General features: G+C 38.8%; 2 protein-coding genes across 3 annotated transcripts in view; one reads left to right on the forward strand and one right to left on the reverse strand.

Annotated features, from left to right (window-relative positions):
• The first annotated feature begins 2,440 nt into the window (after nt 1-2,440).
• hexb (hexosaminidase B (beta polypeptide)) lies at nt 2,441-9,680 on the forward strand. 2 transcript variants are annotated; one of them, XM_046066096.1, is made up of 14 exons: nt 2,441-2,755; nt 2,927-3,078; nt 4,627-4,692; nt 5,533-5,579; nt 5,668-5,778; nt 5,865-5,966; nt 6,082-6,214; nt 6,379-6,559; nt 6,651-6,737; nt 6,833-6,905; nt 7,467-7,641; nt 8,898-8,988; nt 9,106-9,210; nt 9,346-9,680. In XM_046066096.1, the coding sequence occupies exons 1-14, from the start codon at nt 2,499-2,501 to the stop codon at nt 9,407-9,409; spliced, it is 1,644 nt and encodes a 547-aa protein (XP_045922052.1). In that variant the 5' UTR covers nt 2,441-2,498; the 3' UTR covers nt 9,410-9,680. The 2 variants fall into 2 exon arrangements, with proteins under 2 accessions (XP_045922052.1, XP_045922051.1); XM_046066095.1 differs by lacking the exon at nt 7,467-7,641 and adding an exon at nt 8,308-8,488.
• Nucleotides 9,616-14,080, reverse strand: part of gfm2 (GTP dependent ribosome recycling factor mitochondrial 2) — a 7,671-nt gene continuing 3,206 nt past the window's right edge. The window contains exons 9-20 of the mRNA XM_046066093.1: nt 13,014-13,199; nt 12,830-12,910; nt 12,588-12,736; nt 11,773-11,913; nt 11,561-11,660; nt 11,291-11,477; nt 11,132-11,208; nt 10,905-11,043; nt 10,537-10,719; nt 10,308-10,423; nt 10,044-10,226; nt 9,616-9,950 (exon numbers count right to left, since the gene is read on the reverse strand). Coding sequence (XP_045922049.1) covers nt 9,822-9,950; nt 10,044-10,226; nt 10,308-10,423; nt 10,537-10,719; nt 10,905-11,043; nt 11,132-11,208; nt 11,291-11,477; nt 11,561-11,660; nt 11,773-11,913; nt 12,588-12,736; nt 12,830-12,910; nt 13,014-13,199 — 1,671 coding nt within the window. The 3' untranslated portion in view covers nt 9,616-9,821. The remainder of the gene's footprint in view (nt 9,951-10,043; nt 10,227-10,307; nt 10,424-10,536; nt 10,720-10,904; nt 11,044-11,131; nt 11,209-11,290; nt 11,478-11,560; nt 11,661-11,772; nt 11,914-12,587; nt 12,737-12,829; nt 12,911-13,013; nt 13,200-14,080) is intronic.

The raw sequence follows: 14,080 nt of genomic DNA on the forward strand, positions 1-14,080 counted from the left end.
TTCCTAAAAGGATTTGCTGCAAAATGTAGCCTACTGAAAGACAAAAACGTGTCAAAAGAAAAAGTAGGTCTACTGGTTCCATAGGAGAATAATCAACCTCAACTAGAAGCCAAGCCACTAAGATTGCATATAAAGATTATTGTGACCCATCCACCATTGTGTCCCTGAGCAAGACACTTAACCCCTAGTTGTTCCAGAGGCTTGCAACCTCTGACATGTATAGCAATTGTAAGTCGCTTTGGATAAAAGCCTCAGCTAAATGAATAAATAAATGTAATATATAAAACATATATGAAGCAGTAAAAATTAGCTCCACCTTGACCATTTGGTTTGTGCATCAATAATAAACTCTGACAGGGGTTATTCTGCATAATGAGTGCTTTTGATAATACCTCTGTAGTATTACTTACTAAAATGTTGAATACAGAACCTATACTTTTAATGAAGTATTTTTAGTGTGGCATTGCTACTTTTACTTAATAATGTGATCTGAGTACTCCTTCCAACACTGCTTTTTTTAGACACACGTGATTCTGGAGGAAGTAAAAAGGAATATTACCTTATAGCCAAGATGTGCAGATGTTATGGCTAGGATCCAGTTTGTCATCAGGGCCCACCGCAAAAAAAAAAGAATTGTTTGTGCTATGCTTTTGTGGAGAAAAAAACTACAGTGATACATTTCAAAACAATACCATACAATATCATATATGAAATACAAAAATGTTTGGCTGAGTCTCAGCAAACTCACCACTGACTGCCATGAATGGTAGTCTTACAGGATTACAAAGGCATTGTGGTTTTTGGTTGGGGTAGTTTAGAACGGGAACTTCAATTTTACTCCTTGTGTGAGTCACATCCGTGGTGCTTGTTAACAGTACTTTTGGCTGTGACTAAACTCTTCACTGGACCCTTGAGGCTATAATGTTATTATTTTGTTTTCATGTGTAGTGCACTTATGTTGGGGTATTTGGAGCTACTCACATCCAGTTTCCTTTCCCATCAACTGTTTTTATGAAGAAGGAAATTACACTATTGCTGTAGCTTCAATAATAAAGATAATACAACACAGTGTTCCTTAGAGAACTGTATTTAGTTGGAAAGAAAAACTCATTATCGTAGCCTTCATACTAAGACTGGAGAGACATCTAGTGGACAAAACATTTCTGGGACTGATTGTGCCGAAGGTTGGAAGCTGGAATTGGAGGAGTTACACAGACTGACACAGTTAAGAAGAGAAAAGTGCAACAGAAAACGATTTATTTAAATAATAACCCTTATGTCTGGTAAACATTGGCTTTACTTCCTCATTGTTATAATGTAATAAAAATATATAATGATGTCTGCTAAATTAACAAATTTTTATTTATTTAAATATATCAGAAAGCATTGTATTATACCAAATAAGAAAATATTTAATGTTATATTGGCTGCGCATGAACAAATAGCCTAGGCCTATATGTTGCTTTTGTTTGGCAAAAAGTAATTTACAGATATGTTATACTTACATAATGACATTATTAATATTAAAAATGATAAACCTATTAAACCTCTTATGAACAAATTAAACTTTAACAAGATAAAGACTAATTATAAGTGGTATTTTTTTATTTGACAGTTGATTAATAAATATTATGATGTTTCATGTATCAATTAATTTACTTTTCAGCAGAACAAAAATGTTTTGTATACTCAGCTTTGGAGCAGTACGTGCTGACCTGATTGTTTCATGTATGCAAACAGTTAATAAATGAATGATAGAGGTATGTAAAGAAAATAATCTTTATGGCAGTAAATGCTTCATACATGTGACGCGAGAGACAGCTAGTGGACAAACTATTCCTGGGACTAAAATACTGTTGATGGGCACAGTATGAGCAGATAGGCAACATGCAAAACATATGTAATGGCTGCTCGTTCATGTTCAACATTTCATGCCCGCTGTCAAAAAAATGCAGGAAATAAAATATCTTGTTTTGTAGCTCGATACACTTTTGATGAATGACAGCAGTGGTCAGTGAGCGCTGACAAAAACATTGCATTTCCTGCGACTGTACTTCATAATAAAAGTCAACCCGTGTTTCGCCAGTTAAATGTTTTTAATGTGAAGCTGCACCAGTAGAAAATGTTCGGTTTGCATTTGTAGTAACTTAATACAGCATGCCCCCCCAGAAATGTTGCCAACGACACTTAATTCGTTATATTGCAAATATATAAATATTAAAATACTTTCATCAATGGACCATCGGCTCTGTCACCATTGTGTTACCTCATTCGGCGATATGTAGCCTGGTGACTACTATACATACATTTAAATGAAAATCTTCGAGATTGTTGTATGTTGGATAAAAACACATTTAAATACAATGTTAATTTTTAAAGCAGGAGTTCCCCTTTAAATATTTGCACAAACTTGACTTCCGCATGTGAAGACCCGCCCAGCTCCCTCATCCTACTGCTGTCTTCTTCCAGGTCTTGTGACTCTACTGTATTATTTCAACATGAACGCTACTCTGAAGTTTACACTACTGTTGCTGGCTTTTGGCTTTAGCCAGGGGCTGCAGCCCAACTACATCGAGGAGATCGAGGAAGAGGCTGAGCTCGTAGCACAAGATTCAAAATACGGTTCTCTGTGGCCTCTGCCGCAGAAAGTGCAAATCTCAGAGGTGTCATTCAAGTTGACCAGCTTCAGGATTGTTGATGCTAAACAGTCCTCCGCCGGCGCGAGCTGTAGCGTCCTGCAGGATGCGTACAGGAGGTAAGAAGCTGTGTTTTATTCAGTCTGGTTGTTTAAAGGAAGGTTTAAACTGTGTACGTGACGGTTTTCGGTCCCATTTTTCTATTATGAGAAAACAAACCGCTGTGATGCATTCAGGGACCTGCCACCGCATGATAAACAGGGTTTCCCCTTCTCTGTGTATCTCAACAGGTATTATGCATACATGTTTGGCAGTGCTAAAAAGCAGGGCCTGAACAAAAGCAGGCGAACAGGTCCATCTGAGCTGACAGAGCTGCAGGTGTGGATCACATCACCTGACTCTGAATGTGACAATTTCCCCAGTGTGACTTCTGACGAGTCATGTGAGTCTCTTCCTCATTGGTATCTTGTTTTTATGATGGTAGAATGTAACTAAGTACATTTACTCAAGTACTGTAATTAAGTGCAAATTGGAAGCACTTAAGATACTATACTTTTATAGTATAGACAATTTCCATTTTATTTTACTTTAAACTTCTACTTTTACTCTATTACATTCATTTAACAGCTTTAGTTACTTAACAGCTTTAGATTTTACAGACAAAACATTGTAATTGCTAAACTGCGCAATTTACACATTAATGAATGTCACAGGCAACATTTTTCAGCACAATGAGTACTTTCACTTTTTCATACTTTACATTTACTTTACATTACTTTTACTTTACTGACATTTTCAAAACAGGAATTGTAATGCAGTATTTTTATGTTGCAGTGTTGCAACTGTTACTTCAATAAATTATCTGAATACTCCCCCCTGCTTCTGCGGAAATGGAAGTTGCACACTGTTATCTGAAGGCCTCTGCTGATTGGTTATAGTATTTATCTGTTGCTATTTCAGTTTTTTCTTTGTTTAGGTATAAGCCCCCAAAATATAGACACTATATAATATATAGTTGTGGAAAGTAACTTGTGAGTACATTTACTCAAGTACTGTACTAAGTAGGTGCTACTATATACTTCTACTCCACTACATTTCAGAGGGAAATATTGTACTTTTTACTCCGCCACATTCATGTGAAAGATCTAGTCATTACTATTATCAAATAAATATTTTACATTACAGAAACATATAAGCTTGTAAAATACAATGCATTTTTAAAGATTGAACTAGAGGCTTGTGACCCCTTACAAAACAGCAGCTGTAGCTGGGGCCCCTTGTCACATTTAAGATGTCTATGATTGTTTGCAGTTTCACCCAAGTCCACTAAGCAGCTCATATGGTTATAATTTAAATTTTATTTAAAACTGTTTTAGGCCCAAAGAGGTAAAATTATCCAATATCTCAAAAAACAAATAAAAAAAACAGTGTTTTATCTTCTTTCCTTTTCCACTAATCATCTCAGGATCTCCACAGTTTTATCTTTTGACTTCTGACCCCAAACATCAGAAACACTCAACAAGCTGTATAAAAAGTAGTTTAATCTAGTTCCACCAGGACCAACTACAACCGTAAAATGCTGCTTACACACTGATGTAAAAGTCAATCTTATAATGTAATATAAAGCAACCTTTTGTTGCTTGCTGATAATAATTCTGTACTCTTTCTTGTGCAGACATGACTGACTTGTAGTATTTTCACATTGTTGTATTTGTATGTTTTACTTCAGAAAAGGATCTGAACTTGGATAATATGGGGCATCTATCTGATTCTATCTCATACTATATTTTACAACCAGAGAAAGGGCGTTTACTTATTACTTAACTGTGGAATTCGGGATTACCTGGACAGTAGATAGGATTAACACTGTTAATAGACTAAATGTTTAAAGCCCCCCAGACTGCTTAAGACCCTGACTTTAGTACCATAATAACCACCTGCCAATCCTTAACAACACTGACTATGCACATGCAACTGTTTGTGTCCACAGATGAACTGTCAGTCAATCAGCCATACGCTGTCCTGAAAGCACCAACGGTCTGGGGAGCCCTGCATGGTAGGATGTTTTTGCCCGTTATTGTACCATTACAAAGCAAATTCTGCAATAGGTTTGAATCTAACAGTTTTAAAAATCCACCAAAATCCACCATTTATTTTTAAAAGAAAGTGCTTGTTTTGTTGGACCAGTGGTCCAGAACCCAAAGAAGTCCAATTTATAATAATAGATATTAGACAATGGAAACAGAGGACCTTTTGACATTTTGTTTCATAAATAGCTTAAAGAAATAGTTATATATTTACTGAAATACTCTTAATCGCTTTTGATGATAAGCTGTTTTTTTCCCCGTTTCTAATTTTTATGCTAAGCTTAGCTCCTGTCTGTTGCTTCGTATTTAACAGAGAGACCTGAGAGTGGTATCGATCTTCTATTCTAGCTCTCAGTAATCCCCAAAATGTCATATTTTCTTTCATGTATCAAAGCTGTTATTGATTTTGTTTTTTTTTTCTCTCATGTCGATCAAATGATTATAATCACTTCAGCTCTACTCTGCGCCATTACAAACACATGATCACATCTAAAAATGTATGTGTAAGGTATATCACTGCATGTAATTGTATGTGTAATATGTGCATGCAGAAGGTGTTGTGTTAAGATGCTATATCTGATGTGGCAGAGCATACTTGCTGCAGCTCCCTGCAGTATAACACTAACACTCAGTGTGTGTGTGTGTGTGTGTGTGTGTTTGTTACTGTGTAACTTTGCTAATGTATCTAGGGTGCTTTATCAGGTAACAGTTGCTTAATTTTATGGTAGCTTAAAAACTTCCGAGAACTTTCCATGATTACGTACAATGTGTTTACTTTGCATCAAAAATTTTGTTTCCATTGTTTTTAGGTCTGGAAACTTTCAGCCAGTTGGTATTTGAAGATGAATATGGAGCTGTAAGTGATATAATTGCTTCTAATGTTTTATTCATGAGGATATTTTGTTGAATGAGACAGGCTGTTTTTTAACTTGGTATCTTTTTAGAAAAGCATCAATTCAACGACAATCAGTGACTTCCCCAGATTTGCACATAGAGGCATCTTACTGGACAGCTCTCGGCATTTCCTGCCCATTAAAGTTATCTTGGCTAATCTGGTACGTCAGTAAGACCATATATTTTTGTTTTTCTCATTTTTGATGTTTTTATGTTTAATTCTTTTTTTCTTTGTTCATCCACACAGGAAACAATGGCAATGAACAAATTTAATGTATTCCACTGGCACATTGTAGATGATCAATCCTTCCCTTACCTGAGCCGAACATTCCCACAGCTGAGCCAGCAGGTCAGTCAGACTGGTTATCGATGTTAAATGGCAGCAAAGACAAGTACAGTTTTTCATATTAGGACTTTGTTTTGTCAAAATCCACCAAAAAGCTTGGTCATTAAACTGTTCACAGGGAGCTTACCACCCGTACACACATGCGTATACACCTGCTGATGTAAAGATGGTGATTGAGTTCGCCCGTCTGAGAGGCATTCGTGTTATCCCAGAGTTCGACACTCCGGGACACACACAGTCTTGGGGCAAAGGTGAGCTTTGCAAGTTTTGGTAAAGAGAAAGAAGACACTCCCGTCTTTTATGATTTCTTTATAAATAAATTACTTTTTTCATTTTCCTGGAAGCTCTCAGCAAGGGTATCTGAAAACAATAAAGCATGAAAAACGCACATCTACTCCACGTCTTTTCCTCTCAGGCCAGGCAGATCTGCTCACACCCTGTTACTCTGGCTCCAAACCCTCTGGCACCTTTGGACCAGTGAACCCCATCCTGAATACCACGTATGACTTCATGAGCCAGTTCTTTAAGGAGATCAGCACAGTGTTTCCCGATGCCTATGTTCATCTGGGAGGCGATGAGGTGGACTTCAGCTGCTGGTGAGACTGTGTACACAATGTTAAAAAACTTCTCCTCTGCATCAAAGACTAGACAGTAGTTAATATCGGCTGCTGTTTTTTTGCTCTGCAGGAAGTCCAACCCAGCCATTCAAAAGTTCATGGATCAGCAAGGCTTCGGAGAAGACTACACCAAACTGGAATCATTCTATATACAAAAGTGCGTTGCTCATTTTATACTGAGGTTGGTTGGTTGTTTAGTATCTTTTACACAAATGAGAAAGAATCTGATTTTCTTTTCTTTTTATCTGATAGACTCTTGGATATCGTCACCACCACCAAGAAAGGCTACATTATCTGGCAGGAGGTCTTTGACAATGGTGTTAAGGTAACTAGACTTTAAAATGCTAACTAGACCTTGGCACTTTGGATTTTGGGCAACATTTTAATGTTTGTAAGTACTTTATCACCATTCTTAGGTCATTTGTGGGTTTTTTTGTTTTTCATTCTATGTCATTAAAGGAATACTTTGACAATTTGGGAATTATGCTTATTTGCTTTCTTATAGATAATTAGATGAAATGATTGAAACTACTCTCATGTCTGAATGCTAAATATGAAGCTATTGCCAGCAGCTAGTTAGCTTAGCAGAAAGCTAGCCAAAATATAATATTGTTAATTAATAAGCTTCCTGGAAGAGGTGCTGGTATGCAGATTTTGTTGTCTTTGGACAGAGGCTAACGTTAGCTGTTAAGATAAGCTAACTGGCTGCTTATGGTAGCTTCATATTTAGCATACAGACATGAGTGGTATCACTCTTCTCATCTAACTCTCAGCTAGAAATCAAATAAACACATTTCCCAACATGTCAAAACTATTCCTTTTACCAAAACCACAACTCCTGTAGAATTTAACCTAAGCACAGTAGCTTGGTCTGTAACTATTTCAGCTAAAGGCAGACACAGTAGTGCATGTGTGGATCGGAAGCGGGTCTAATGAGGAGATGAGCAAAGTGACAGAAGCAGGGCACACCACTATCCTCTCCGCCCCATGGTACCTAGATTACATTAGCTACGGACAGGACTGGCAGAAGTACTACAGAGTTGAGCCACTCAACTTCAACGGTCAGTTCTCATGTCGAATAATTTGTTGGGGGAAAGCTCTGATTTAGGCTTAGCTTAATGAGGCAAAAAAAACACTTTTGATTTTGTTCAACAGGCTTATGCTTGAAAACTGCACAGTTGTGACAAGGAGTGTATGTCAGAGAGACAGACTTGAAGTGAAGATAGGGCAGTGTGGTTGGCGGATTAAGATGTTTCTTTCATGGATTGATGGTTCACCACTGTGGAGGACCAATTCTGGTGTAGTTGAAACAATAACCCAGTAAGCTAAATACACAAATCAAACGAAGTAAATAAACACAATGACTAAACAATGTGGCATGACAAGAAGGTAGACGCTTTGTCTTGGGTGTCCTGGGTTCAAATCCGCCAGCCATTAGAAAATAACTCAGGCTTGATCCTGCATAAACCTGGACCAAGACGGAAGTTAGGCTGAACCATTTTCGGCTTCCAAACACTTCCTTAAAATGTTACCATGCAAATTATGTGGCATTGAATATATAAAGAATATAAGTAGAAGTAAAGACACAAAAGACACATCACTGTCTGAAATGAACTCGAAACCATCGAAGGCTCTGGAAATGTTGCCTTCATTCCTCCCGCCATTTTTTCTTTTTATTATGCTGACACTGATACTTACGTGTATGTGCATGTATGTGTGCTGTGTAGCTGAAACCAGACACACTTATCCACGTTTGGAAAGGAAACCAGCAGCAATACCAGAATGAGATGGCAAAAGTTACATCATCAGGGTACCAGACCCTGCTGTCTACTCCCTGGTACCTGAACCGTATCACCTACGGCCAGGACTGGCAGGGCCATTATAAGGCCGACCCACAGGATTTCAATGGTTTGTGACTTTCATTCCCCTGCCCATTTCGACAAGTCATTTCCTGCTTATGCTGGGTTGCTTTTTTTCAGTATTTACGTAAGGTTGTTGGGACTTTGCCTCGCTCATATGATTCAGTTTTATTGTTCTGTTGTTGGTGTGACTCAGATTTTATTAGCGGTTATGTTGACTCGACACAGATCTAAAATATTTTGAAATTGTCACTCCTGTGCAAATGTGCAATGTCTAAGCCTGTCGAATGAACGGAGGGACCATATCTTAATATTTTGCTATCAGAGGGGAGAAAAATCACCATTGAAATGTAATTAAAATTAAACATTTTATTTCATTTATCACTCCAGTCCTGTGGAGATTCTCTGGATGTTGTTGAGGCTGCCTGATCACATCAAATATTACTTTTTAAAAACAGGAACTGAAGAACAAAAAAAGCTTGTGATTGGTGGAGAAGCCTGTTTATGGGGAGAGTTTGTGGATGCTACCAACCTGACACCCAGACTCTGGTATGGCTCATGTGATGCCTTAATAAACTCTTATCAGAAAATTTATGTATTTTGAACCTTGTCACATGACTGTAGTCTTCTTTTTTAAATTTATTTTTATTCTTCCCTCACTCCCAGGCCTCGTGCAAGTGCTGTTGCAGAGCGGCTGTGGAGTGCCAAGAATGTGACGGATATCGGCGATGCCTACAACAGACTGTCTATGCACCGCTGTCGTATGGTGGAGTAAGTATCTGACCTCTGTTTAAACTATTCATTTGCATGTACATCAGTACCAGTCTCCACATTTGTTATTTTTTTTTTATCTAACAGACACACTATGGCTACTGTCAGATACTAAACTATATTTTTCTATCTAAGGCGCGGCATCCCAGCTGAGCCATTGTTTTCCAGCTACTGTCGCCATGAGTACAAAGGTATCTGAAAGCAACTGAAGGGTTGGCCAAGGGAACAAAAAAGGGAAAAGAAAGCAAATCCATATACTATTCACTTCCTGGTTGTATTTTAAACTGAGAAACCAAATGCTAAACTGCCTTTTTAGATGTCACTTGTAATGATGCTCTGAAATTCATCATCCTTTTTTCAATCTGCTCTTCAGAACTGTTGATCACATCTACTGTCATAAACATGTTGATTTTATGAATGCATTCTGTTTTTTATTGATTGTGAATAAAATGTTGACATTTTAGTTGTTAGTCTGGTGTTACAGGCTATTTTTCAGTAGTCAAGTCTGATATTTACTGTAGGTCCTGGAAATGTAAGTTAGCCATGCCCCTCTCTCTCAGAAGGCCATTGTTCCCAATAATGAACAGTTTCACAGTGTTGAGAACAGCAAATCACAGCAGACCAGCCATTCTTTTAAGGAGGGTGTTCTGGTCCTGGGGGTTCATGGCCTCGTAGGTGTCCAGCTCCAGGGAGAAGGTGGCATTGCCGGATGTCAGTGTTCGCAGGATGGTGGAATAGCCCTTTAGAAAGAAACGGGTATGAATAGTAAATAATTGTCAGTGTGACTCATTAAACTGCAAACAAAATGTCGAACGAATTGGATGTCATCTCACCATCATCTCAGCCAGGGGCACAGTTGCTAGCAGCACCTTGTTGTCGTGACGACTCTGGATATCGCGGACGGTTCCTCGTCTTTGGGCCAAGTCCCCCAGCACAGTGCTAAGGTGTTCCTCCCCGACAGTCACCTCCAGTGACATCACTGGCTCCAGGACCTGACCCCCTGCTAGCTTCAGGGCCTGCATCCAAAGATACAACTGGCTTATCGAATAATAACCCTGTGGTTTACAGTAATGACATAGTAAGCCATATTGGTTTACCTTAAGCATGCAGCGTGACACACAGGCCGACACCATGGCAGGAGACGTTCCTGGTTCCATGTTGACACTTTGGATCAGTGTAGATACACCCAGTAAAGGATAACCTAGCAATGGACCTAAAGGTGGAAGCAGGCATTGAAAACATTTGCATTTCAGTGGGTTTGGTTATACAATACAAAATGGGCAAGACATGTTTGCAAGAGATTAAATTTGTTTTGTTCAATGATACCTTGGAGAAATGAGCTGTGTACTCCATTTTCCACTGCCTCTTTCATTTCTGGCGATAGCTGCCCCCCGAGGTCCTCTGTGAAAGCTAATTCGCATGAGACACCTGTAGAGATGTCCACAGGTCTGACTGCCAGCTCCACTGTCACAACATGCCGTCTCTCCCCAACAGTACGGTCCAGCGTATCTACATTATAAGATAAGCAGAAAAATTCATACGGGAAGAAAACAAAATTTGGACAAGTACAATATGTAATTAAATAAACTTTATTTATATAGCACCCTTTTTAATACAGGTTACAAAGTGCTACATAGTTGACGTGTAGCACCCACCAGTAACCTAATTTATAGATTAAAAAATGTGTGTTGTACCTGTGGTAGAGACCTCACGGAGAGTAGTCTCCCTGTAAGCAACCTGTAGTGGTCCAAGGTGAGTTTCAATGCCATACTCTCTTCTGATTCGATCATGGATGATGTCAATGTGCAGCTCTCCCATCCCACACAAAATGGTCTGAGGATGAAGAGTGACAGACATTTATTTGACTCATTGCGGCAGATGCACTGACTGAAAGTCCTGGCTAATCCATTGATGGTATTACCTGGCCAGAGTCAGGGTCAACCCTGACTTTAAGACTGGGGTCTTCTCTCTGGAGACAGTTGAGTGCATTCTCAAGATCTTTCGGGAAAACAAAATACAATATGTGATTAAGTACAAGCTGTAAAACATGAGTAAGAAATCTATAATCACTGTCACTGACCAGCCTGTTTGGCCATGGTGGGCGGTTCTATGGTGCAGAAGAAGACGGGGTCAGGGACCTCCACCCCTGAAAGGACCACACTGGCATGTTCGCCGCGCTTTTTCTCTGCCCTGCCATCACTTTGGGCTCGGCGGGCTGCAGCTGCTGCTGAAGCTTTAGATGAAACGATGGTGTCCCCTGTGACTGTCTTAAGCGAAATTGGAAAACAAACCTTTTTGATTGGAAAATCTTTAAAATAGCAAATAAGGAATGTGATGCGTGACGCTGTACCTGCTTCAGTCCAACAGTCAGAGCGATGTTCCCCGCTGTCATTGAGGGAATTTCTACATGCTGGTCAGCAAACGGCACCAGCAGCCTGCTCATCCTCTCACTACACACAACATGATAGAGTAAGTTTCAACATATACAAATGGTTTTGGTCAAAACTGATTGGTAGGGCAGAGGTCGATCAGGGTTGCATAGATGTAATGGAAACTATGTACATGCTGTTCCTGTTGATGTTGTGGACAGCAGTCTGAGGTTTCAGAGTTCCAGAGTAAATCCTAAGAAACACCATAGGACCACGCTGCTTGTCGTGGAGAACCTTGAAGGCCAGAGCACACAAGTCATCCTTATACCACTGCCTGTAGGATGATGAACATGAGGTTAAGGTCGGATAACAATGAACAAATGTACATAGAAACATATTTTTATAAAGGCATTGCATATTCATCAAAAAATAATTCTAGCATGATTGTAATTTTTGCTTATTTCTTTCGATCTTGCATCCATTTCAAATGGATTGCAACAGTCTACTTGTGTGCGTCTCAGTACAAGATATTTATAAATCAGTTTTGAACAACTCCTCAGGCTCTTTCAGAGCCATTAAATTCCATGTGACAGGGGAAAGTTGTATTAACGATCACCAATGTCATCCTATTAAACCCCCCCCCAGCATTGCTAATGAGACTGACATGTGTCTTAATCTCCTATCACTGCTTCTTTGATGTTTGTATTTTCCTCTCCAAATAATTATTATTTTTTTTTTTAAATACTGACATTCTCTGTGGCAAACTTCATCTCCCAACCCAGTCAATAGACAAAGTTTATTTCCTCTGCAGCAGTCTGGAAAAATCTAATTGAAGCAGAAAATAAAGCCTGCACAAAGAAGAAAATGGCAAAGAATAATATGCTAAAAGCACTGAAAAAAACTTATTAGAATACGGAGCCTGGCCCAAAAACTCCATTCATGTGTCTTTTAAGTCAGTGTGAGAACAGTTCTGGTCTGAATTAGTTATAGGTTAAAGAATTCACTCACACCAGGTCGTGGTGCCGTTCATTGGGGGCAGGCAGGTAGGCGGTGATGGCATCTAAAAGAGGCTGAACACCTTTGTTTTTCAAAGAACTCCCACAGAGAACTGGGACGCCTTTACGGGCCAGAGTCACCCGCCGCACAGCCTCCTGTAGCTGAGGACACATTAGCACTGTTTAATCTGTATTCACAAGGCACAGTGCTACTCTATAGGGGTATATTGTAGTTCCATGCAATGCAACACTTACTTTGATGGAGGGAACAGCATCAAAACTTTCACTAAAATCAGTCAGCAGTAATTCAGCAAACTCATCATCGAGATCAGCAACCTGTGATTGAGAGTAGAAATATATACTGGAGAACACATCTTGGACATATTAACATTTCAACATTAAAAACTGTCAATGTTGCTGTAAATGTTATGACATGTACCTGCTCAATTAAAGCTGTCCTGGCCTCATTGACCTCCTGCAGGAGTTCTGGCCCATCAGAATGGTCAAGAGGTTTGCTTTCAAACATTCTTCCATCATCTCCCATAGATCTTAGCTTCCATATTAGCTTCTGGTTGGTTAACAAGTCAACCACACCGGAGAAGTTTTTGCCACTGCCGACAGGAATCTATGAAACAGGATGGCTCTCCATGAGACAACTAAATGAAGTGATGACATACTCCCATTAGGCGTTTAGGTTTACTTTCTTTGTGTAGTTAGTTTTACGATTGAGTCATTACAAATTATACAGTAATAAAAATACATTTTGATTTCTTGGCTTGTTATTAATAAGCCTGCTCTGTGCAAACCTCTTTTTAGTATACTAATAATCAGAGCTTTATTTACCCCTATGCCTATTCCTAGCACAAGTTCATGTTATTTTATTGTCACATGCACAACAATTACAGTGAAGCAGCAATTAAATTCACTCACTGAACAATATGTAAAAAAAGAAAATCGCACAAGTAAAAAAGAGATTCTAAGACATAAAATAGTGCAGAAGTTAAAAGATATAGTGTATAAAATAAAAAAAAATAAAAAAATATATATATATATATATATATATATATATATATACAGTGAGGAAAATAAGTATTTGAACACCCTGCTATTTTGCAAGTTCTCCCACTTAGAAATCATGGAGGGGTCTGAAATTGTCATCGTAGGTGCATGTCCACTGTGAGAGACATAATCTAAAAAAAAAATCCAGAAATCACAATGTATGATTTTTTAACTATTTATTTGTATGATACAGCTGCAAATAAGTATTTGAACACCTGTCTATCAGCTAGAATTCTGACTCTCAAAGACCTGTTAGTCTGCCTTCAAAATGTCCACCTCCGCTCCATTTATTATCCTAAATTAGATGCACCTGTTTGAGGTCGTTAGCTGCATAAAGACACCTGTCCACCCCATACAATCAGTAAGAATCCAACTACTAACATGGCCAAGACCAAAGAGCTGTCCAAAGACACTAGAGACAAAATTGTACACCTCCACAAGGCTGGA

The sequence above is a fragment of the Micropterus dolomieu genome, linkage group LG13 (genome assembly GCF_021292245.1).
Source record: "Micropterus dolomieu isolate WLL.071019.BEF.003 ecotype Adirondacks linkage group LG13, ASM2129224v1, whole genome shotgun sequence".
NCBI classification, from domain to species: Eukaryota; Metazoa; Chordata; class Actinopteri; order Centrarchiformes; family Centrarchidae; genus Micropterus; species Micropterus dolomieu.

Bases quoted from the DNA above. Each gene is read 5' to 3' on its own strand.
- hexb (XM_046066095.1), top strand. From the start codon at position 2,499: ATGAACGCTACTCTGAAGTTTACACTACTGTTGCTGGCTTTTGGCTTT. The intron at 3,079-4,626 runs GTGAGTCTCTTC...TTGTGTCCACAG, and splicing joins TGTGACTTCTGACGAGTCAT to ATGAACTGTCAGTCAATCAG. The intron at 5,967-6,081 runs GTCAGTCAGACT...AACTGTTCACAG, and splicing joins TCCCACAGCTGAGCCAGCAG to GGAGCTTACCACCCGTACAC.